The sequence below is a fragment of the Ascaphus truei genome, chromosome 4 (genome assembly GCF_040206685.1).
Source record: "Ascaphus truei isolate aAscTru1 chromosome 4, aAscTru1.hap1, whole genome shotgun sequence".
Taxonomy (NCBI): domain Eukaryota; kingdom Metazoa; phylum Chordata; class Amphibia; order Anura; family Ascaphidae; genus Ascaphus; species Ascaphus truei.
Window position 1 is genome coordinate 31,507,722 of NC_134486.1, and position 26,657 is coordinate 31,534,378.

Genomic DNA, 26,657 nt, shown 5'->3' on the forward strand with positions numbered 1-26,657 from the left:
TATTAGTCACGAACAACAAAGGACAATAACAAATTAAAAACGGAAATCCGTTTAATTTGTTATTGTCTTTTGTTGTTCGTGACTAATAAAGTTTGTTTTAAGAAAAAAAAGAAGAAATAAACAGTACAGCACCTGACCTGCTCGGCCTGTGGGGATGTACGTTGTGTCAGCGCGACTATGGTTGTAGACGCGCGATAATGACGTCATCTCCGAGGGCGCAATGGACAGTTCAGGTGAGTATAAAGAAGCAGCTAATATCTAACCTTGTACACCTTGATAAAGAGCTGTTGCATGAAACGCGTAGGTGCGTTGATGTTGTCCATTTTTATTGTCTACTCGCCTGCAATAAATCTGATCAATTTATCTAATTTTGGAGTTGCCTGGATACTTTTTCCTTCTTAAAATTAGAGGTTGGATTCCCTTGGCTGTGCTCTATCGACACCTGCTGCTTTCTATACAATATATATGACAATGGATCTCTATATTGATATAAGACTATGAAACCCATTGCTCCACTAATAGAGGTCTGCAACAAGTAAATGTAACAGTAGTAATGTTTACAATCTTGCACACACGTAACTATATACAATGTATGCAGCCCTTGAAAGTGGAGGAAATATGGATTTTTCAAAGCAATTAGACCATATAAACTGAGTATAACAATACTTGGATAATCTTTTGAATCCAACAAAATTATATTGTCTAAATATACTGTGTAAGGAACCAGAGAATTTCTCTGGGACCATTATATCAACTGAAGTATGTGCATAAGAGAACGATACTAATTATAAAAATTGGGATATACCTACATACACTGAAAAAGTGTTCTGATTCTATTTAATTAAAATTCTCTGTCTAACAATTAAAGGGACTGCACTACACTGCATGCCAGACCTGGACAGGAATGAGAAATAGAGGTTTCCAACTTTGAATTATGTAAATGTATTAAGGAAGCCTTGCCTTTTTTCTCTATGATCGGTATAAAAGCGTGCAAGATGAAGCAATTAATCATACCCCAGAGGAAGCCTCTGACAGGTGAAACGCGTAGGGTGAGGATCCTGAACCTGTGAGCTCTAATTGCAATTATCTACCTGTCCTCCGCGTTGGTGCCAAATTCGAACACTGCGGAGACGTCAGCTGTGAAGCTGCGGCCGGAGGAGGGATCCCGAGCAGTGGAGACTGAACGGAGTACAGGGAGCAGCTGCCACTGCATCTCTGGAGCAGATAGCCTGGAGGGGTGCTGCCCTTACCTAAACGGCAAAAGTGATGAAGTCTTCTTGTTCCCTGCAGCAGCGTTTTGTCCATTAACCCGTGAGTGTCCGGAAAAAAACAGCTCATATATTGAGCAAACAAACAACGGCAGCAATGGACTGGGGATTTAGGGATAACCAGTGTACCAAGACACAGTATCCTATCTATTGGCAAACGCTGAGATCCACACGGCAGGAGCTAAGGTAATATCTGTGCATCTACTGCTGAGGGTGCGTCGCTCAGGTGGACCGACACACAAAGTAAGACTTATATCATCCCTGTCCGCATCACCTACAGGGCAATACACGCTACAAATATTGCTGTGGCTTTTAACCAAGATATTTTTAATTATCTGTCCATAAACATCTGAGACGGCTTAATCTGAGAAGCTTAATCTAGGTTAGGGTATACAATTTTGTATTTTATGTTATATTTTATTTTTGTATTTTAATAAATGTATATTTTATTCTGTGTATTTATGATTCATATGCATCGTCGATAGGCACCTCAGCACAGACAGCTCTGTATTTGAGAATAGTTTTTTGAGTTAATGCGCCAGATTTTGTTTCTGATTATGATTCTAAACCTGCTGGCCATCCAGGTATTCAGAAGACACAGGAACTACAGCTGAACCCCGTTATAACGCGGTCCTCGGGGTCCACAGAATGAAACAGCGTTATAACCGGGATCGCATTATAACATTTCGCCGCGCGAGGACTTTAATTTATAAATTATTATTTTATTTTTATTATATTGTATAATTTTTAAATTATTATTTTATTTATTTTATCATTTATAAATTATACCATATCATAATTGTTTCTAAATAGATAGGCAGCACCATTCCCATTCAATATGGAGAATATGGATGACAGCAGTCCTTTAAATGTTTTCTCTAGAAGACGTTTGAGAAATGCTGACTTTAAAAGCATTCTTAATTTAGATAATTTATACGTCACTGGGGAAAAAAATATTTTAGAAGCAGAATTGGAAAAACTTGAGAGACTTCTTATTAAGGATGCAAAAAAATTTTGGGATCATACTTTCTTTGAACAATATCTAATAAGTGGTAGAGTCCCAAGAGGTCTGCGTTTACGCAAAGACCTCTCATTTGATTTAGAGGATGAGGACTTTCTAAAAAATTGGTACCCAATTTTAGATAAAAGTTCAAATGATCTGATGAATCTAATTTTTAGTCAACAAAAAATGCACATTCTAAAAATAGACACAGAAATGGATGAGATAAAAGAAAGAATTGGTAATTTAGATCAAACAGCATTATTCAAAGAAAAAGACAAGGATTTACAAACTAAATTGGATAAATTAGAATAAGAAATAATTTCCCAAAAAGTTAAAAAATACAATAGGGATGAGGAGGACTATAAAGATGGTCCTCCACGTAAAAGCATACCCTATAAAAATGTTACTTTTAAAAAGGAATTTAATGCTAAAAAATCTTCCAATTCTAACCCAAAAAACATTTGAAAAAGAAGATAAAAGTATAGACACAGTCAAAAATCCTAAAGATACATCAATGCACAAGAAAAATAAGAATAAAAGTGACGAGAGGGAAAATTGGAGGAAAAACCCCACTAGGTCCCCCCCAAGACCGGTGAGAGAACCACCAAGATCCCTCTCTCATCCAGATATAACACCTAAAAGAGCTCATAGTGCGAATGATGATTCTGAGGATGAGAGATTCTCACGAAAAGGCATCTCAAGAGAAGAAAAGAAAGAGCGTTTATTCTCTAAAGGAGCTCTTAATTTAGACAATAGTTTTTTAGGGGAGGGGGGGTCTTCCGAGATTCAGGGAACAAGCAGGTTCCAGTATCTGATGAAGAAAGACCCCGTAGCAGGACGGAAGCGAGGAAGAAACGACGAAAACGGGGGGAGGAGAAAGGAAAAAACAAGCAAGAAAGTGAGTGAAAATAAAAATATTTTTAATCTTAGTTCCAAATCCTTAACCAAAGCTCAAGAGAGTGTTATTTCCAAGGGATTAAAATTTGCTCCTACAGTGGGCCCCAATAACTTTGGGCTATTTATAGATGCCCAGAGATTCCTTAGGAAATTAACGATTAAAAGTTATTTTTTAGAAATAAAGAAGTTGAGATTAGGACACGAGAGGATCAGACGATCAACTCCCCTGTGCCTGTCTTAAGTCAAGAAAGAAGAATGAATTTTATACACTTAGGTCTCAAACCACCTTCCACCTTTTATCCCAAACACTGTAAAGGAAAAAAATTGGAAGTTTTCTCTCAATTGGTCAACAAAGATCTAGAAGAGCTTACATCAAAATAACTAAATTTACTCACAATTTAAGCAAATCAGAAAGAGATGCCTTGAAAGCACTCACAGAGGATCATGACCTTGTTATTTAACTAGCAGATAAAGAGGGGAGTGGGGGGGGGGTAGTCGCTGTCTTAGACAGGAGTGATTATATAGAGGAAGCTATAAGAATCCTAGGAGATACAGAAACATATCAGAAGTTGCCTAAGGATCCTACTTTAGATTTCTCAAAAGAGCTTAAAATACTCATAGAGAAAGGAAAGATAGACGGAGTTCTTGATGATACAGAATTTTCTTTCCTTTATAAAACTAATCCAAACCTACCCATTTTCTACTACCTGCCTAAGCTGCATAAAAGTCTGACCCACCCCCCAGGAAGACCTATCATAGCTGGTATCGATTCACTGACATCCAATTTATCAGCTTATCTAGATATTTACCTTCAGAAATATGTGAAGGAACAAAAATCCTATTTGAGAGATACTACCGATATTTTGGGTGTTTTACAAAACCTCATATGGGATGATGATCTTTATTTAGTAACATGTGATGTAACCTCGTTATATAAATCAATTAATCACAGACAAGGTTTTGAAGCTATTGATCGTATTTTATCACAGGATGCGGAAATGGAGCCCGCCCAGGCCAATTTCATTCTGGACAGTATTAAATTTATTTTGGAGCACAATTATTTTTTGTTTGAGAATGTGTTCTACCTGCAACTGTGTGGAACCGCCATGGGTACCAAGTTCGCACCTAGCTACGCAAATCTCTTAATGGCAACATGGGAAGAAGACCAGATTTGCTTTATTGCTGAGCTGGGCGCGAGCTTGGTCCTATGGCGGAGATTTATAGATGATATTTTGTTTATTTGGAGAGGAGAGGAGAATAGCCTTTTGAAGTTTATTCATCATATTAATGATAATATGCTAAATCTCCAATTCACCTGTAATTACAGCAAAGATCAGGTGAATTTCCTTGACCTGGTGATTTACATTGAAAATGGAGAAATCAGAACCAGAACACATTTTAAGGAGGTCGATAAGAATAACTATATACTCCAAACGAGCTGTCATCATCCTAATTGGTTACGTAATGTGCCTTACGGCCAGTTTAGAAGAATCAGAAGAAATTGTTCAGAGTTAGCAATTTTTGATGAACAATATATGCTTCTTCGGGAACGCTTCTATGAGAAGAAATATAATAAAGATGACATTGAGGGAGCTATAGAAAAAGCAAGATGTCTGGATAGGAAAGAACTTTTAAACAATAAACCAAAAATTTAATTTGATAAAGGTGGTTTTAATTTCTCTTTTATTACAGATTTTAATAGACAGGCCAATGGAATCAAAAATATAATTCAACGACACTGGCATATTGTAAAAAATGATTCCGTTCTGGGAGATATTGTCCCAGAAAAGCCAGTTGTCATCTTTAGAAGAGCTGATACATTAAGAAATAAACTTGCTCCCAGTGCATTACCTAAAATAAAAATAGAGAAAAATAGATGGTTACCTATGATAAAAGGTTTTTTCGGGTGCACTGCATGCAAAGCATGTTCTTTTCGAGCTGTTGATAAACATGCCTTTGTTTCCAATATAACAAAGAAGAAATTTGTGATTGATAAACATATGACTTGCAGGACCAATTACATAATTTATTTAATTGAATGCCCCTGCGGGTTACAATATGTTGGAAAAACTAAGAGACCAGTACATGTTAGAATTCTTGAGCAGATTGGAAACATTCGGCGTAAAGTCACAACATATCTTTTATCCAATCATTTTTTAACACATCATAAGGGAGATCCAACAGGCCTTAAATTTAGTGGTATTGAACATGTAGCATCCCACTGGAGAGGAGGGGACAGAGATAAAGAACTCACTAAACGTGAAACATTTTGGATTTTTATGTTGAAGTCCCTGGCTCCATGTGGACTAAATGTGGACATAGAGATGGGTATTTTTCTGTGAACATTACATTTTGTTAACCCCAACTAGCCCGCTGGGTAATCCCTTCCTTTTTTAGCTTTTTAGCTTGTTCTGTCGTTTTCATTCGCTTTCTTCCTTTTATCTTCCTTTTAATATATATATTTTTAATAATTTGAATATATCACTGTTATGTATGACTAATATTTGTTTCTCTTTTGTATCTACATGCCATCACCACCACCCAGCTATCGTCATGGGGTTAATATTGATAGAATAGTGATGTGTAGTGACCTTTGCATATCCTGTGTGGGCACAGTATAATCCAAAGGTTATATATATATATTTTTTTTTAAATTGTATTTTTAAATTGTATTTGACTATTTCCTAAATATTATATTGCATATTAATTTAAGAATATGTGTATTGATATGATTTTAATGTATATTGTAATTTTAGTAGTTTTTTCATATGTAAAACATATACAGGCATACCCCGCATTAACGTACGCAATGGGACCGGAGCATGTATGTAAAGCGAAAATGTACTTAAAATGAAGCACTCCCTTTTCCACTTATCGATGCATGTACTGTACTGCAATCGTTAAATACGTGCATAACTGATGTAAATAACGCATTTGTAACAGGCTCTATAGTCTCCCCGCTTGCGCACAGCTTCGGTACAGGTAGGGAGCCGGTATTGCTGTTCAGGACGTGATGACAGGCGCATGCGTGAGCTGCCGTTTGCCTATTGGGCGATATGTACTTACTGCGAGTGTACTTAAAGTGAGTGTACTTAAAGCGGGGTATGCCTGTATATACCATTGTTGTGGTAGATTATTCCTATATTCTGTGATAGATTACTTTTGCCTGATATTAGCTTTTCAGCAATCTGTATAGTGACTAGACATGGAGGCATCCATTAGAGATGCTAATTAATATTAACCAATAGAATTTTAGATGAGGGTATTTAATTCGCTGTGGGGGTAGTTATGAGCCACTCCTGAAGAAGACGTTGTTGCTGCGGGTGCGCGGGCGCCATCTTGGATTTTGGCTGCTGGAGATCCCGTTTTCGTGAAGAAACGGGTCACCGGAGGAGGCTGCGGCTTCCGATCCATTTCGGGAGGCATCTCCGACGATTCCGCTGGCGGGGGACGGTACTTTAGAGTAGAATTATGCTGTTTGGAGGGCTAAAAACACCGCGACAGAGCGGAGTCCACGGAGCAGACTCAGAAGGCTCCCATCCTCCCCGACGCTGCATGCGTGCCGTGTTGTTACATTTTTAATGTGTTCTCTGTTCACCGTCTATTTTTTTTAATAAATTGCAGTTTTGATTTTCCACACTTCTGTGAGTATTATATTCTTTCTTATTGAAACTTTATTGAATAGTAGTGCATTTCCACTCCCTCTTTTTGTACCTTCTTGTGTGCTGAGATAGTATTGGCCTTGCACTATTTACACCCTTGTTTATTATTTGTCCCCTGCTACTTTTGCACTTTGCATATAACACTGCTATTCTTGCAGCTAACCTTGGTTTGTCCTTGGCTTGTAGTTTCCCTTATCATTATTTGCTGCATGTCCTCATTTGTTCCCTTAGCTTAGATTTCCAAATCATGGAGAGCACAGAAGTAATAACCGAAAAAATATAGGGAACACACAATAGTGCAATACATCTGGTAACAAAATGATGATTGAGCATAAATTCTATGGGGATATACTCACATATTCCCCATAATTATAAGCGTGTCCCAAATTAGTGAGCAATGATGTTAGTCGTGTGACTCGTTAGCAGTCTTAAGGAGAGAGCACATTTTCAAATAAAAGGTGAAGAGGGCCAATAATGCAGACTGAGAATAAATGTTATCAATATAAAACAAGTAAAATTCAACACTCGCATTGTGTCAATCATATAAAAGCATGGATAGCACAGGTTCGGCAGAGATCCGAGGTGGATAGCACTCTTACCGCTCCCCCCTCCACCATCTTGGCATCTCCCTGTGAAGCTCCCGCAATTCCGGGTTGGATCCCCGGATGATGAGAGGCACTGCACCGGCATCCTTTCTCAGAAAACCCTACGCGTTTCACCGCTGCCTGTTTCATCAGGATTGTTCTCTTTGCTACCATAGCCTTTTTTATGTCACTCTGCACACTTTGCAGACTCCATTTTGTTTTCCCAATTTTGTTTTCCTTTAGTGTAACAATACACCCTATCCGTTTATACGTATTTTGGTCATCTGTCTTTTGTGGGTTTCCGTGCTACCTCCGGGGGATCTATTTATCTGGGTTGCTATTTATTTGTATTCTTATGTACTTTATGCACTTTGTAACACTTTCGTTCATACATTTATTGGGTCTTTTCCACACACTTAGGTATTGCTTTTTCAGATTTCATGACTTTGTTTTTGTTCAGGATCAGGACTATGTTTGTTATAGTAATTACATTTTCTTCATTTATGATGTTCAACTTGGCGCCATTTTTTTGGATTAAGCTTCACTGCTACAGGGTAGAAATAGTCGTGCATTTCATCGTGTTTGTACCTTTTTAAAGGTCTCATTGAAGATTGAAACATTGATCTCACGCTAATAAATTATTTTCACTGTTTCAGACTGCCATCGAGTGTGCTAGACTATCATTTATATTTATATATATATATATATATATATATATATATATATATATATATGTATATGTAGAGGTATCAGTACCGTGTTAGCCGAGCTTCAATAATCAAAAAAATAAAAAAATAAATAGATGATACCGTTCTGTGGCTAACGAAATGCTTTTATTTGTGCGAGCTTTCGAGATACACTGATCTCTTCTTCCGGCGATGTTACAATGAATGAAGCAAAAGGTAAACTTAAAAACAGTGTCTCTTGGAATGTTATCTGTGCTGTTCCTTCCCCCGGTGTGGATGTGTTTTATGGCTAGAGGTGTCAAAAGGTTACTGTGAAAGCAAGTGAAGAAAGAGTGTGTATGTGTATCAGTGTGAATAAAAATGAATGGAGAGCCCACAGTATATACAATGCTTTACACAAGGTGTGTGTGGAGTGGGACTGGATATAATTGGTATGGGTGGGTGTGAAAATGTGAGAGTTAGTAGCACAACTAAAAGTGTGTGTGGATACTTATGGTCCCTATTGGTGTATAGGGATGGAAAAACAAGGAGTATTAGTATGTGTGAGAGACAGCTGTGTGTGCAAACATATAGCACAGTATGTACAGACATGGCCTTTAGCGCTTATGGGACGAGAGTTCACTACTGTCAGTAATGACTCATAAAATTTCGATCTCTGTTTAGTATTCAGCAGTACAACTGAATGCGGGACAAAACCATGCCAGGACCCAAGATGCAAAACCTGTGCAATGCTCTACACAGCGGACACAATACAAATACCACACAGGAATCGGGAATACAAAATCAGAGGAAGGTTCACCTGTTCTTCCAGCAATGTCGTGTACCTCATCATGTGCATGAAATGCCCAGGGGGCTGCTACTACATAGGTGAGACAGGGCAGGGGCTAAACAAGAGAATGAACCTGCATCGCCACAGCATCACACGCGGTACAAGAGACAGTCCTGTTGGCGAACATTTCTCTGACTCTGGCCATAAGATGAACGATCTGAGGGTTGCCATACTCAAAGGTAATCTTAAAACCCCGAAAGAGAGACGGTTGCATGAATACAAATTTATGCAACTGTTCGGGACACTTAGCAGTGGCCTAAACAGAGATCGAAATTTTATGAGTCATTACTGACAGTAGTGAACTCTCGTCCCATAAGCGCTAAAAGCCATGTCTGTACATACTGTGCTATATGTATGCACACACAGCTGTCTCTCACACATACTAATACTCCTTGTTTTTCCATTCCTATACACCAATAGGGACCATAAGTATCCACACACACTTTTAGTTGTGCTACTAACTCTCACATTTTCACACCCACCCATACCATTTATATCCAGTCCCACTCCACACACACCTTGTGTAAAGCACTGTATATACTGTGGGCTCTCCATTCATTTTTATTCACACTGATACACATACACACTCTTTCTTCACTTGCTTTCACAGTAACCTTTTGACACCTCTAGCCATAAAACACCTCCACACCGGGGGAAGGAACAGCACAGATAACATTCCAAGAGACACTGTTTTTAAGTTTACCTTTTGCTTCATTCATTGAATATGTAATATATGAATGATGGGTGTGTGTGTGTGTGTGTGTGTAATTTTATTTATATAGCACCACAGTATACTCAGCGCATTACAAAGTTACAAAACAAAGTAAATATAAAGTACAAACAATTTGGATAAGCGTGACAGATATATGACAAAATACGGCAAAGGTAAGCCTTATATTTTCCTTTTTCATACTTTATACATTGTATTTAACATATATATGCAGCCAACATTACTGCACCCGTAATCATGCGGTCAGACGCTAAATTGTGAGATTTTGCAACTCGTGGCTACATTAAATTAAATTGCAAACTGCACAATAACGAGTGAAAATGTTAGCAGTAACACATTATCATTCAATAACATTGGCTACATCTCTACATACATATATATACTTATCCCTGCAATGTATTGTGTGATATTTCCTCTTAAACATATCAGTGTGTACAGTATGTGTCCCCCTCCTCCCCCCCCCCCCCCCCAGTTTACCCAGCTGTCCTTTTAATTCCATCAGGTCTTTAGCTGCCCTGCCCCCGGTTACAATACAGTTATGCCATAATCCTGTCTATTCTCATCTGTGATTCTGCCTCTCATTCTCTCTGTCTCACTTTGTGCAAGCTGGCGCAGTATGAAGCAGAACTGCATGTTTTTCATAAACAGTATGCAATCCTTCCCACAGTCCAAATGACGAACTACTCCCAACAATATTTTCTGCAGATCTCTGCCGGTACCGCAGATATCTGCATCTTATCTCTTTGGACAGATTAAAATACTGAACCTCACTACAGTTTCGACTTCATCTTTCACAAAAGTGCACTTTACATAATGTACAAGTGCGAGACATGCTAAACTCACTATAACACACCCCCTCTACTGTAAGGAGGGAAAAAAGATGTCTTAAATGTATCACTAAATATTTCTGCAGGCTTCTCCTAATTAAAGATAGGAGAACCAGTCCAAATAAGATTTCCCAGAATTCCGCAGGCTGCTTACATCAAATCCGCTGCTAGAGCTGCCGCCTAGAAATCAGTGGTTGGGGGTTCTTGTCCTGTTGGGTCTGACACCATTCCAGTCACTGGGTTTTTGTCTTAGGCTTACCGGCTGTATACACTGTAGCTGGTATTGAAATCCTTTTACGAAGTGTAGGAGGGGACTAATTTAAATATACTTTGCATATTCATTAGCATATCTCCCAGCCAGGTACCCCAGGTGTGCTCCGTTTTCTGCACAGGAATGTCTCCCTAATTTATTCGGAGGGACGTTTGAGGGGTTATGTATAGACAACTGGAGGCACTACTAAGTTGAGAGTCTCCCTCTCCCTGTCCCTCAAAATCTTATTGATTTCAAGGGGACTTTTGTCTTCAATGCTTCACTTTTGCCTTGATACATACAGTAGGTCAACATTATTGCTCCAGATGTATCAAAGAAAAAATCCTATTGTTTTCTTTTAAACATATTGTTGTTTTTTTTTAAAGCATATTAAAGTTATGAATATTTAAAACGGGCAGAACTGGGAGTGGGCATGTTGCTACTTTAGGGATGTCATTTACATGACGTTCCAGGAATCCCAGACATCACATTACTTTGAGCTCTCCATAAATGGCAGGAAAATGCAATGTTACGAAATGATCCAGCAACATAGATACTTCTAACATTCATTATTTATGTACATCTTTATTTATATAGCGCCACCCAGGCACATCGAGCTTTGCAGTACACGTGGCATAACATTATAACATAATGGGAATACGCACTTTAGACAAAACAGTAGGAAAAGGAGTCTGTGCCCCAAAGAGCTTACAATCTACGTTGTAAGTGGAGATAACTTAGAGACAGTAGGAGGGCGTTCTGTGTGTCTGCAAGGGGTCAAGAACAGTGCATCGGAGATGTATAGTGTCAGCCAGCAAAGCTACCCATATGCTTCATTAAAGAAGCGTGATTTAAGAAAGGTCCTAAAGGTGGAGAGAGGGTTCCAGTCGGATATTGAGGGGAAGGGCATTCCAGAGGTGTGGGGCAGTGAGTGAGAAAGGTTTAATGCACGAGGGGGCTTTAGATACAAAAGGGGTAGACAGGAGACATCATTGAGCAGAACGCAAGAGTCGCGCAGGTGTATAGTGAGGAATTAGGGCTGAAAATGATATACAGTATTACAATCTTTTCCAACTCTCGTCCTGCTGTTTCCACATGGTCCCTCTCGCGGATATCACAAGAAGTGACAGCAAGACAGCAGAGAGATGCTGAACACTGCAGCACACAGAGGGAAACCATGAGGTCCTTTACTTGTGATGGGTTTGAATATTTTATGGATATTTACTTCTTTCTTGATATATAAAACACAGTTATTAAATAAAGCACTTGGAATGAATATAAGCTTTTCTTGACGTGTAGCAAGCCTCTAACTTCAAAAGCCTATCTATGAAGGGCACCGCAATATACAGTGGCTTGCAGAAGTAGTCACCCCCTACCTACAATCTCATAAATTGAATTACAAATAATGTATGCGCACTTTTTCAAACAAACTACTTTTACTTAAATCTACAAAGCTGTTGTGCTTAACCTGTACACTGTTATATGCGGAGGTGGTTAAATGTCAACAAAGGTGGGTGGGGGGGGGGGGGGAGTGAAAATACTGGTTGCATAAGTAAATAGGAAGAACCGTCTGAAAAGCTGAAAGGCAATGTACCTGTTGGCATAAGCCCATGGTGAACGAAATGGAGATTGAGGAGCATAAGAGGGAGAGAGCACTGGAGAGATAGCTTCTACTGAATGAAGACAAAGCAATGTCCATATAATAAAGTGCAGAATGACAAGGATCAGCCTGGAGTTGCAAGTACTCACGATGAAGCTGTCCTCTGTTGTCCGTTGCTCTCACTCTCTCCTCGTGTCACTGTGTCCACGTGAGTGACGTCACTCCCCGGCGCGGGCTCGATCCGGAGTATCAGAGGAAAAGCAATCGATCGATGGCGCAGCCGCTCCAAGACACTGGGACTCACCAGGTAAAATTTAAAACTGAAGTTTTATTCTGGTTACATTAAAAATGGAGACACTCAGGACAAACAAAAATAGAAGAACCTCCTCCCACGCGTTTCGGGCATGAACTGCCTCCTTGAGAAATCTGCGATTGGCCCCGGGAAGAGGGGCTACACATATATGTGCCATACAACATAAATAATTCATTTATTTTACATTCTTCATTTCAAGCACCAATTTATATTTCCGTGTGTCCTGAATAATAAATGTGTGTCAGTACACAGCAACAACGATTGTTACCCTTTGATACGTGTGATGTATCATCACAGCGTAGGATTTTATGTCCCAGATTGAGGCAGGAAACGTAGCATGTGTCTATATGGGGTTTATTTACAGGGTTAAATAATACACTAACAGGTGCACCGTCCCTTTAAGTCAAAACAAATCATAAAATAAATGCCTACTCCTCTTAAGAGACTAACTACTGTATACATGCAGCTTCACCCCTTACTAACTGGATGGACAGCTAAGCTGGTTACCACCCCAAAATAGGTACTATTATAGCTAAACATATACAGTCTCTGCACACAGCAATATAGTGTTTCACATCAGTTACTCCAAGGTTATGGGGCAGATGTCCCTGCTTCAGCACAGTCTCACATCCTTCCTTCCTAGGGGAGCTCAGCCCCATGAGAGCTCAGAGAATCTCTCCTCTAAATCCAATGTTAAGGACAGGACATCCCCGCTTCAGCACGGTCTCACGTTCTTCCTTCCTAGGGGAGCTCAGCCCCACGAGAGCTCAGAGAATCTCTCCGCCGATGTTAAGGACAGGACATCCCTGTTTCAGCATGGTCTCGCATCCTTCCTTCTTCCTGGGATTAACAACCCAGGCAGTCCCAGCAGGCTCCACAACCACCGTCCAGCAAGCCTTGGGGACTGGGCCAGTTTCCATAGGTGGGGAGAACTCTTCTCTGTCCCCCTTCTCTGGGAACAGCAGTCTCTCTCAGTGACTCTCTCAGTCACTTCCTGACTTTTAAAACTTCATGTGCAATTAGGAGTTCAGCCTGCTCAAATTAGTTTGTAGCTGCTGCTGGCTTCTCTAGGGAGATTAACTCTCTGTACACTGGAAAGTCCCATGGCCACCCTATTCCAGCACCTGGAGACAGTGATTGCATCACGTATGATTGCTTAAGCTATTGGGGTTTTTTTTGGGGGGGGGGGGTCCCCCTTTAATATGTGCAGCAATACAATCCACACAATGATAAGTAATTAGCTAAGTTGCCAATCGATCCGTTCTCCTGTGATCGATCGGTGAAGATTCGGCTCTGGGTTCACTAAATGGCTGCAGAGGAGTATTCTGCAGTCAGTGGAATGCATTTGCATATTAATATGACAAAGTTCTGTGGGGAAAATCATGTGACCAGACAGTCACTAGATACAATTGGTGCACTGCTAGAGAGAGGGCAGGGCTCAAAAAGGGGTGTGCCAGAGCCTGTTTCAGAAGAGGAAGGGGATGTGACTTTGTAAATGGTTGCTATAGAAACAAAAAATGCTTGTTACATTATAATACATTTAAAATGTCATTTCAGCGTTGCTACAAGTATTTTCTTATAGTACAGAACTGATTTTTTATTTATTTTTTAAAACACATGTAAGATATTGCTTGGACTGCAGCTTCAAAGCAGTGTTTCAGTGCTGCCAGCAGGAGTGACACTATCCCATATTATAATATATAAAACACCCCAACATAGTTGTTGTTTTTATAACGAGTAAAATAGTTTGCTTTTTTATTGAAATTATTAGGGCAATGCTCCAATAAATGGCTCACCCCTATCACTATCAGTCCGTCTAGACCTTCTTGTCACATACAAGGGGGCTATAACATAATCTTGACTTGGTTAAAATAAGCCTAAGGATGTGATACACAATGTGATGTAAAATGTACTGTAAGATGCTTTCTGTGACTAAAGCATATGCTAAAACTCTAACTTGTACAGTACATCATATATTTTAACTAATACACGTCCACAGCAGACATAACTTGATATAAATAATTTATATTTGCATCATGTTATCTTAACTGCAATATATGTATCAGTGTGGCTTGGCCTTTTTTAATTAAGTTTAGTTCCTTTAGCACAGATCAGTATAGTATGTCCAGTAGGTTGACAATGCCTAAAATAGTTTTTTCAGAAACATTAAATAAAAAAAACATTAAATAAAAAAACATCAGATAAAAAAAACCTCCAGGCTCGCCTATTCTGTTCATTATTCCTACCTGCTAAACTGGCGCAAAATAAGTTCTGATGAGTAAAAAAAAGTGACAAAAACCCTCCACCGTACAGTGTAACGCAAATAAAAATAGCACTTGTGCACACATTCACGTCTCAGACTGGTCTGCAACCTTGTCTTTCCCCATTATCTCTTAGCATATAATGCTTCCACTGCAGCCAGGGATTCTGGGTAATAACATGCAAATAAGCCCTCACATTGTGTCTTTTTTTGCTTCTTGTCTGTATCAGCTTTTTCAGAACATCCTGCTGGGTTAAATAAATGTATCGCCAGTAAATCTACTCACAGACCGGATTGGAATAGCTGCCTGTGTGTAGGTTTTTTGGCTTTGCACTTCTTTAACCCATGATGTTCTGAAAAAGCTGTGTAATACGGCATGCATAGGCTTATAGGGGTCCCTGTTGAAATGGCAATAAGCAAAAAGTGACCCAATGTGAGGGCTTATTTGCATGTCATTACCCAGAATCCCTGGCTGCAGTGGAAGCATTGCTAAGAGATAATGGGGAAAGGCAGGGTTGTGGACCTGTCTTAGGCTGAGGTCACACTAACTGCTAGAGCGCACACCTCGGCAATGAAATTGAGTTTAGAACTGGTGACGGAGGCGTGGCCACGCCCCCGCCGGCGGTTCACCCAATGAGGGCGAACCAGCCGCGGGACGTCATGGCCACGCCCCGCAAACCCCCCCTCCCCCGCCATGTCCCCTCCCGTCGCAACTTCTCCCTCCCAGGACCGCGTGTGCGGGTGCAGTGCTGTGCACGCGCCACCCCCTCCCCCCCCCCCCGGGCGCGCGTGCACTGGGACCGCAGCCTTAGACATGTGAATGTGCTCACAAGTGCTACTTTTATTTGCTGTACCTGCTTAAAAAAAACAAATCCTAGACAATACCAGGAATATGTCATTTATTTTTTAACTTCCTACCTCCATAGAGTTACCTTACATATAACCCAAGCATTTTTTAATTTTTTGGATATACTTGTTCCTGACAAGGGGTACAGCTACCAACATCCAGTGGTGAAGCATGATCCCAATTCCTGTTGCTTCTTTATTCTGAATGATGCTTCCCTGCTGTATGTTAATTATGACCTTCAGGTATTTCAAAGCGTGATGTCTTCTCTTTCCCTCCTCTTTTCTAATGTGCACATCTTTCTTGAGGTCCTCTGTCTCGCCTATCTTTACAAGGTGTTCCATCCAAACCATGCACCATCTCTGCTGCCATTTTGTGGACCATCCTCACTTTGCCTATATCCTTTTGTTGATGTAATCTATAGATCAGGGAGCGCTCAACTGCAGTCCTCAAGAGCCCCCAACAGGTTGGGTTTTAAGGATATCCCAGCTTCAGCCACTGATTGAGCCACCTGTGCTGAAGCTGGGATATCCTTTAAACCGAACCTTTTGGGGGTTCTTGAGGACTGGAGTTGAACACCCCTGATCTATAGAACTGAACACCCTAATAGTATCCCAGTCAATAGGGAAGAAAGTGTTGGCCCTACGCATAAAGGTTCATGCATTCCATTACTGTACGTATTCCCTGCAACGCCGGCTCATCCAGTTGCGCTGCATAATTAGTCCCGAGTGCACAGTTTGGCAAACAGGAGATAAAAGAGGGCAAAAGTAACCGGGCATATTCACACTGAGAGACACGTGTGCACTGAGTAGCAGAGAAGTGATACTTTCCATTATCACATCTACAAAAAATATAAGGAAGCAAAATAGCTATTGTAGCTTTGTACCTTTTACAGGACTAACAGATCATTTAGAATTAGGAATTCTGGTTATTTTTTTTGTTTTTAATTTTTTTTTTAAAAAAGACACACCACTACCTGACCATCTTGCACTTTTGGTTAACACCGATACAACGCAGAGAAGAAGCATAATTTCCTATTTAAATCCAGCGCTTATAGTAGCACGGCTACAGGTAGAAGACACAGGCAGCACAGGGTGAGTATAGAAACTTAAAAAAATCTGTTAAAAAATGTCCTCGTTAAAACTGATTTTATTAATAAATGAGAACACCAGAAAAACATAAATTTTTTTTACAAAAATAAACACTGAAAACCAGAGTCCCTATTTATAATGTATAAACCTCTGAATGCCTTAGATATTTCTGCAAGTGTGATATGCTCAGTGACATTTTCCTGCTGATAATGTTTGCATCCATTTTTCGCAGGAGAGAGAACTTCCTAACTAATGCTCTACAATCACACACATATTAAATATTACAACAGAACAGTAATTACTGATAAATGCTAGCATGAGTTTTAATTATGTCTCCCACTGGAAATGTAGGATTCTTTATCCAAGGTCTAAAGAAATGCTACCCAGCTACAAAGACAATAGGCACAAATGTCATTTATTTCCTGGGGCTGTCCAGTGGTATCCATAAGCAGGTTTAGCTATTTGCTTTGCACTTTCACATTAACCCTACCAAACCCCATCCTGGAGAGGCCTGCAAGTCACTGAAGATGTGTTTAGTATCCTCTAGCAAAATAGTTAAAAGGGGGGAGATTGAAATGTTTTAACTATTTACTGCCAGAGGGCTTGTGAACATATTGTAAGAACAAATGCATTGCAGAACTCTCAAGTCACAAAGGGATACAACAGCGTATTCTGCAAATCAAATCAATTCTGGTTATCCATCAGAGCAATGTGCTACTGATACTAATGGGATTAATAGAGCGTACAAATGCATGAAGAAGTCAGACATTATACCAGACGCACTTACCAGAACTCCCTCCTACTGTCTCTGTACGTTCTCCCTACCTACCAATTAGACTGTAAGCTCCTCGGGGCAGGGACTCCTCTTCCTTAATGTTACTTTTATGTCTAAAGCACTTATTCCCATGATCTGTTATTTACATTATCTGTTATTTATTTGATTACCATGTGTATTACTACTGTGAAGCGCTAAGTACATTAATGGCGCTATATAAATAAAGACATACAATACAATACAATGCCACTTACACTATAGTCTCCATCATGCGACTAATGAAGATAGACACAAAATAGCACGTGATTTATGTAAAACACATACAAAATAAACCTGTGGGGGTTTGAAAACTCTGTACACTATAATAACAGCAAATATTAACTCCCATGTAAGCAAGCCTCCTGAATAGTAAAGATTTCTGAAAGATATACATCTTGTTAAAAGGGATGCATTTTTATTTTTTCCTCGTCACAATTTGGGAAGACGTTCCCTAAATTCCCAGACTGTGAAGGTCACTAAATGCCCGCCAGGCTGCCAGCAGCCGCTTGTGTGGGTCAGTCACCTCTCTTATTATTTAGACAAGTCCATTATTCTACCCGTCCCCACACATCCACTAATGTTCTGAACAAGGAGTGTGTGTGGTGCCTAGAAATGGACTTAATTGTTTTTAATATTACCACCTTTCCCTTCACTGGCTGGTCCCTCCTTATACCAAGGTTATAATAACAGAGCGAGATATTTACTGTACTTGACAAAAATGGACTAATTGCAAGGGCTCATATTGTGGTGAATGGACCAGTGGTGGTCACCAAGGAAGTTAGTGGTGGCTCTTCAACCCCATAAACATTTCCCTACAGGGCAGCTCTCTGACACTAGCATTAGTTTTCCTTTCACTGCCAGTATAGCAGGGTTCCAGCAGATCTAGTATTTTAATAAGTACTGTATGATATGTGTGTGTGTGAACACAACTAAGACTTGTGGTCTTCCATATTATTGTAGCCTGTGATGAGGTTTAAGAGCCCATTTCACATGTTCATGTATGTCGCCAAACTGAGTGAGATTGCAGGGTAGCACACCCAAGCAACAATTACATGCAATGAAGCAATTCTAACTTAAACCCACCAAAATGAATGAGAGCCCCTTGGATATGTTGAAGTATTTGCTTAGTACCTCCTGCCCTGAGATGGCACAGGTGGGGCACAAGCAATTGTTTAGGTTCTTCTACCCTGGTGCCACCTCTGCTGCTGGCTGCTCAATGGGGTTTCAAATGATGAACCGTAGCTGCCCTGCAGCCGTCTCTCCCTTATAAAGGTAGCCTGTTGGTCCAATAAAACAACAAACACTACCTGTATCCTCTTATAGCGTAACCTTATGAACAAAATAGATTCAAACAAAAAAGATGCTCCACTTCCAAGCATCGTACAAGCAATCTTTGATAGACCAATAATGGTAACAAACCACCAGCAGTGCCTCATTGCACTCTATATAAATAGTACAAGCTTACATGCTTCCAAAGCTGTGATCATCAAATGAGATGCAAGACCTGGTATAGTGCACATCTGAATGACACCTGCTCTCCAGCGACCACCCCCCTCCCCACCCCTCCATCCCCCCCATCCCCCCATTCCCCTATCTCATCCATCCCATCCCCTGCTACTCACATGCCAGATTGCGAAGAAGATCAACGCAGCGCACAGGACCAGAGACAACATGTAGCAGAAGGCAGCAAATGTGAAGGCCATGGCGATCCGGGTGAGACCAGCAAGTGACCGTGTGAGAGAGAGGTACTGTAACTAACTCAGCCACAGTTACAACAGAGAAAGGGGGTGCTGCAAAAAAAGGACATCGGCTTCCACCCCCCACTTCATGCACAATGCCCTGCGCTGCCCCCACTGGGGTACATTGGAGCATCCCAGTCTATTCTCCCAAGGGACACTTCATCTTTCACTTGATCTTGGCAAACACTGTGTTCTCCCAGAGAGGAGTTTAGTTCTCTGTCAGGAGCTGATCCAGATCTTGGGTGCTGTCCTCACAACTTTCCATCAGACAAAAAAGTGCACTGCCCCCCCAGCTCAGCACTCTCTGCGCCCCCCAAACCCAGTCCTCCTCTTCCTCCCACAGACAAGTCGTGTGTTGGCACCTCCCTCAGGGAGAGCAGACTTCTTATATTGTTACCTTCTGCTGGAAAGAAACACATGATGTGACTCACTTCAACCACATCGTGGACTTGAGTGAAGAGGAGGAGGAGGAGGAGGAGAGGTGCTCACACGGGCTGAGAGAAGACACACAGGAAGGAGGAGTCTCCCAGTCCACTTGTGCTGTTCACATTCAGCATGTGCTGAATCCCAGCAGATACAGACCCTCGTTGTGTTAGTGACTGGAGGATCTGGTCTGGTTTCTGACAGAAGCTGGGCATCTGTACACACTGCAATCTGCTTGCAGACACCAACCATGGCACAGTAACAGGGCAGTTTGGGGCACCTGAGAAGTGAAGATACCTGTTTAATACTAGCACCTTCATTGTACTGTATATGTGCCCAGCCACCGTTTATATAAATGACCATATACATTGTGTATGCACCAGCTCGCATAGATTATATAGATATATACAGTAGATAGACAGACGTATAATGCCTGATCAACTGAATTTTGGGCTCCCTGACTTGCTCCACAAATCCCTCACCTCCTCGCAGACATACCCCAAAGTGACGCAACTCAGATTACTGCATAAACGCTGCCTGGTGCAGGTATATTTAACCTTTGCTTGCATTTAAATAAAGACTTTGCGATTATACAGTATTTGTGATTTGATGCTCACAGACCATAATCTCTAACATCCAGATCATTGTATTGTTGCAGACACATGTTTTTTGTGATTTTGCCACCCCCGCCCCCCCCTTCTCCTTGGACCCTTCTCCTTCTCTGTTTGACCAGGATGCACCGATGCTAATGCAGAAGCAGTCTCATGTAAGGTAGAATTGAACTGATTAGAGTGATATGTTTAACAGGTAAAATGTAGGTGACACATATCAGACAAGGATAAAATATGTATTTTTTTTTATAAAACTGTTCCGGCAATATGAAGTATATGATGTATGTTACTGCTTTATCTCACCCTCGCCTCCCTGTATTGTTTGTTGCTAATTTGACATGCTGGCTGTGTGAATAAATCTGACGCAAACACAATGGACAATCCGCTGTACAGAGGCCGCATCGTGGACAATTCCTACTCGTTCAAACATTCATTTAAAAATACCTATTTGTTGAATTCATCCTATGCATGGCTGTCCTTTAATAGGTATTGTAAATATATTTACATTCTATTATAACAGGACTGGTCAACACCAGTCCTCAGGAAACCCCAATAGATCAGGTCTTAAGGATATCCCTGCTCCAGCACAGGTGGATCAATCAGTGGCTCTATCATTTTGACTGAGCCACCTGTGCTGGAGCAGGGATATCCTTAAGATCTAACCTGGTGGGGTTCCCTGAGGACTGGAGTTGGGAAACACTGGTCTGTACCATCCGGGGCACAAAAAAAACCCTCCAATGTATAGCAAATAGCAAATGAAAATATCACTTGTGAGCACAATCACGTCTTAGACAGGTCTGCACCCCCGCCTTTCACCATTATCACTTAGCAACCAGTGCTTCCACTGCAGCAAGGGATTCTGGGAAATGACATGCAAATGAGCACACAGTGTCACCTTTTGCCACGATTGATATTGTGAATGTGAATGCGCATTGCGTTACTGACCCTCTGGAAGTGAAAGGGTTGAACTTGAACTGCAACCTGGCAAATCCACAAAACCTGTTTTCTTTGTTGCAGTCACAAGAAAAGTTTTTTCTGGCTACATCTGCATATGTATATATAGATATATATTTCTTTATGGATATATGTATATATCTGGAAACAACAAGAAAGATCCCCTTGGAAGAGCACACAGGTACACCAATGGAAGATAAACAAAATGTATTAATGTACCATCTACACAGCAGCATCCTTTATTTGTGGCCACTTTTGGATCAATGCCTCACCGTCTATGTTAGACTGCATTATCATTTATTGAGGATTACCTTTTGTGTCATTACACACCATCATGTGTTAGTTTGCATGTTACTATCTGCTACAATATAGCTGTGTGTAGTCACTGATTTTGCTACTATTGACCCCCCTGCAGGCTTATGTGCCTTGCAGGTGGTATTATCATCATATGGTCATTACTATTGCCCTCTGTGTCCCACTTTATATCATTGTCTCATGTTGGCATTATAGCAGCATTTTATCTTATGCTCAGGAATCCCCCTCCATGTTTCCAATTTCCGATACGTTTTTAATGGTACACTAATACATTTGGTTTATCTTCCATTGGTATACACGTGTGCTCTTTCAAGGGAATCTTTCTTGTCGTTTCCATGTATCTTTATCCCTGAGCACCACTAGAAGTCGTTTATGTAAGGGTTAATTCTCGCTTTTGGGTACTACACATTTGCAGGGCTCGGATGCAGTATTTCTTTGTGTGTTTGATATGTATATATCTATGGCTAAATACGTTACTGTGATAAAAAAAAAAGTCAGTGTTGCTAATATTTTATTACCTAGAAAGTATCACTGTTCATTTACAAATCTAAAATTCCAGTTCTTCCAGAGATTACAAGCTGGGAAATCATTAATCACGTGTATGTTACTTGCAAACATTGTGACATCAGAATTTAACATGAATCCCTTGCAACTGTAAAATCGGTTCCTGCCTGAATACTGATCATCTACTGAGTACTCTTCCTGCTGAATTCCCACTGTGACACCGGCTTGTTGTGACATATCCTAGCTGGGTTACCTCCCCTGTACAGATATAGAAACAATAAATTTCCTACAAACTGCAGTGGGTCAGGAAATATGAAGAAGGCTAACAGCATGTTAAAATATATTTATGGCCTTTCCCCTGTTGACTGCATAAATCAAAACGTGTTAACGTCAAAAGAACACAAACGCTCAGAGCTTCAGCAACAAGCAGACTGTGCTACACTTCTGCCCAGATCCACTAAATTGCATTTAGCCCCGTAATGTGACGTTAACATCTTGGTAAGAGTAATGCTGTGTCCCCAAAGGACAGTAACATAACCTTATCATGTTATCGATAAGCTTTAACTGTATCAGACATTTATGATAATAAGAGGCTAATTATATGCAGATTAGCATATCATTTCCTATTCACAAAAGTGTGAAGTCTGGGTGTAACAGGGGATTTATCCCTGTTCACAAATGTGCCTCTAATCCAGCAGTGTGGGGGTTAACTGCTGGTAGGCAATTAACTAACACCACCTGGCTGATTACAGGTGTTAGAAAAAGCCTGCCTCTGAGACAGGAAGAGAGATTCCTTAGTCCACAACTGGGCTGAACCAAGGAAGGACAGATGTCTTGAGTGGCAAGCTGACAACAAGACAAAGGGGACAAGATTCTAAACTTGGAGCCTGACATTGCCTTAGCACACAAGGGTGCGGATCCAAGAGAGCAGAGAAGCTTCCCCTACAGCAACCCAGCTAACAGATAAGACTTTTCTTATAAGACTATTATCTATGTCTATCTATGTATATAAATGTCTCTATGATTTGGGCTGGTGAATCGCTGGGCTAACCACGCAGTTAAAGAGAACTGGATCACAAGTGTATATATACTCCAGAGTGGAGCGGATTGTGTTTGCTGATTTACATGTTTGCTGTGTTTAAAGCAACAGGCGCAATAAAGCCTTATTTTAATTTCACCTTAAAAACAGTCTCCATTGCATACCTCTGAACACTTTTCTTACATATGGTGTCAGAAGTTGGGATGAGAGGTGGCCCTTGAAGTTCAAAGGGGCCCCGGAGACTGTCTGTGATTTTTTTTTGTGCTTTTTGCCGAAATACAGTTTTAGAAACAGCCTGAGCAACAAAAACAAAGATTCACCTGCAGCAGAGATCAGAATTAAAGGGATACACATCCAGGCAGGAAATCTACACTGCACTGAAGAAAGCCACAAAACCACAGGTGGACTCTTTCCCCCTATTCCAAGAGGAGAGAGAGAGAGACTGTGGTGAAGCAGGTAAACTTTACTTGCCTATCACAATAAAGTGTAATATGGTTGTTGAAATAGGGGCTTTGCCTTCCAGCCGTAGTCAGGGTTCAAGAAGTGCGTTAGCGCTCCAATGAAAGGAGCTAGGCTTTGTTTATTGTTTGATTTAAAAAAAATGTTTAAAAAAAAATTGTGCTGAAGCAGTGAATACAGATGGTGACCCACGATCGGTACTGATTCTACAAGTAAAGTCTGTCTATGTATCTTGGGAGTAAAACAGGCACCCAAAGTGTCAAGAGTGAATGCCATAACACCCAAAGATGAGACTAAAAATTACAGAACTCAAGTAGAAAAACACATTATTTTGCTGAAGTGGAGGGATTGCACCTAGCAAGTAAATGGTGTAAAGCAAATAGAAGTTTTTACTTAGCAACTGCACATCCAGTATACCTAATGAGAGAATGCGTGCACAGTACTGCTGATGTTTTAAAACTTACTAAAGGAAAGAAAAAGTCTGCGGCGATGCCTGTGAGAGCTATGACCTCTACAAGCAAAATATGCCCACCGGTAGGACTATCACAAGCTGGGGTTCTAGAAAATACACTGGCAAAAGCTGCAATAGCGCCTCCAGAGGTCAGGAAGAAAAATACACCTGATAGCCCCAAAATGGAGGACAAGATGCGGCGTTCCTGTAATGAACCCTACCCCACGGAAGAGTGGCCCTTCCAGTCCGATGAGGAGGAAGACATCTCTTACGGGGAATCCAAACCGAGTCACACCCACAAAACACCCCAAGAATGGTGGGGGTGCCTGAACTCTGTACGAACCGAAAAGACCGCTTCCTATGATGACGAATATGATCTGCAGGAGAGAGCAGCGGATCACTGATATTTCCGTCAGCTGATACAGTTGCAAGAAAAGCCTAGTGGATCCAGTGAAGCTGATAAAATTTCAAATGAAGATGGAGACCCTAGTATCCCTGAGGGGACGGAGTCATCCAAAACAAAATGGCGAAAAAAGAAAAACGGTTCTTCACGTACCGTGGAAGGAACAGACAAGTCCGCAGATCCTGCGGAGAAAAAGGGGGACCGAGATGCCCTGCAGCCTAGAGAAAATGGAGGATTCGTCATGCGAATGACCAAATATCCAGAGGGCACAAGGCAGAAGTAGGGTAACCCAAAGAAGTGTCTGTCCGGTGCCAACAGTGAGGAACCCTCAGTCAACCATCCCAGGGAAGCGGAGCCGGAACCAGTAAGTGACGATCCCTTGACCAGCCCTGAAGATGCCCTGAAAAATGCCAGGCGTGACTGTGATCTGCTCCGGGAACAATTGAAACTGAAGAAAGATGGTTAAGCAGAGCTACTGAAAAATAACGTGGAGCTACAGAAGAATGTGCTCACGATGTTCTCTTTGGCCAGGACAGAATTGGATGATCTCAAGACTGAGCTAGATACTGCAAACGCCACTATTACCGCCATGGATGAAAAGTTTAGCCAATCTGATAAAATGATGGCTAAGCTGAAGCGGAAGTATGAGGAGGCACTGAAGGAGATTACAGTCTTTCAGCAAGATGTTCACAATCTTCGCGCAGCACTGGATGCCTCACAGCATGAGATCAACAGCGGCCACACAAAACTGGAAGTCTCCAGAAAGGAACTACACAGTCTCGCTGAGGAGCTGGACAATGCTAAAGAAACTATTGATAATCCTAATACAGGTCTCAATGTCTCTCAGAAGGAGCTTCAGACCGTCAACCTAGAGAAGGAAAGCTCACGCCAGGAGACTCTCATTCTCAAAGCAGATGTGCGTAAATGGAAGGAGGACTACATGGAGGCCCTGAAATTACAGAGACCGCAAAAAGAGAAAATTTAAGACTGAAAGAAGAGAATTCTCATTTGACAGACCATGTCAAGGAAAAAAATGTAAAGCTGCCCGAGCTTAAAGAAATAAATAAACTTTTGGAAGAGGAAAAGTTTGAAGCAGAGCACTGACAGCAGAACCAACGGCAAGGTCTGCGTATGCACCTCCAGACTGCTGAGGAGAAGCAGCAAACTCTGCAGGAAGACAATCTGCAGGCTGAAAAAGAAATAAATGTGCTGCAGGAACGTCTGATTACCCAGTATGTCCCCGCAAAGCAGCATGAGAAACTGAAGGCTACCCTGAGCATCACCAAAGCATCGCTAGAGGCCAAGCTTAGAGCCCAGGTGACTCGACACAAGAGGGAGCACAAGAAGGTCCAGAAACTGAGACAAGTAACTGTGGCCCGAGCAAAGAAGTTCACAGTGCTTCACAATACAATGAAAATGTATTTATTTATTTATAAAATATTTTACCAGGAAGTAATAAATTGAGAGTTACCTCTCGTTTTCAAGTACAAAATGTGGAAGCAAGCTCAGAGAAAGCAGAGTGCGCAGATAAATTCCCTGAGAAGAGACTTGCAAGACGCACTCAAAAAACAGGGATCTCTCGCGGATGAGATTACAGTACTACAACGACAAGTATTGATCCTGACCAAGCATCAGTATCCCACAGCCACAAAAACCCAAAGGAAAAAGGGTACAGTGAGAGCTAGGAGCACCGCTCGCCTAAAAAACAAGGTTGCAAAGTCTGAACCACCTAAACAAGCACTAGCTAAACCTTCAGCCACCGAACAGGCAACAAAAAAAGGTATACAGTACGTGCAGAATCAAAACCAGAAGAATCCTTAGCTGATGAAGCTGAAAAGATGGGACATTCTCTGGAAGTGGATGTGGAATTGCAACTCAATCCCAAAGAAGCTGAACTAGCAACTCCATTGAGTGGAAAAAGTGCAGAGAGACAGCTTCAAGAGCGGAAAACTCAAAGGGCTATTCTTAAATGCTCTGCAACTGTTGCCATACAGTCTGCCTACAATAAGAGGAGCACTCTCATGACCGCGCACGCAGTAAAAAGACTATTCTTGGAAAAAGTCCTCCTCGAGCGACTGAGGAGTGCTGATCTGAAGCACCT

At 41.1% G+C, this 26,657-nt stretch overlaps 1 protein-coding gene across 1 annotated transcript in view; it reads right to left on the reverse strand.

The window, feature by feature from the left end:
* CNIH3 (cornichon family AMPA receptor auxiliary protein 3) overlaps positions 1-19,870 on the reverse strand; it is a 207,689-nt gene extending 187,819 nt beyond the window's left edge. Inside the window, exon 1 of the mRNA XM_075595510.1 lies at positions 19,281-19,870. Coding sequence (XP_075451625.1) covers positions 19,281-19,361 — 81 coding nt within the window. The 5' untranslated portion in view covers positions 19,362-19,870. The remainder of the gene's footprint in view (positions 1-19,280) is intronic.
* Positions 19,871-26,657: the final 6,787 nt, after the last annotated feature.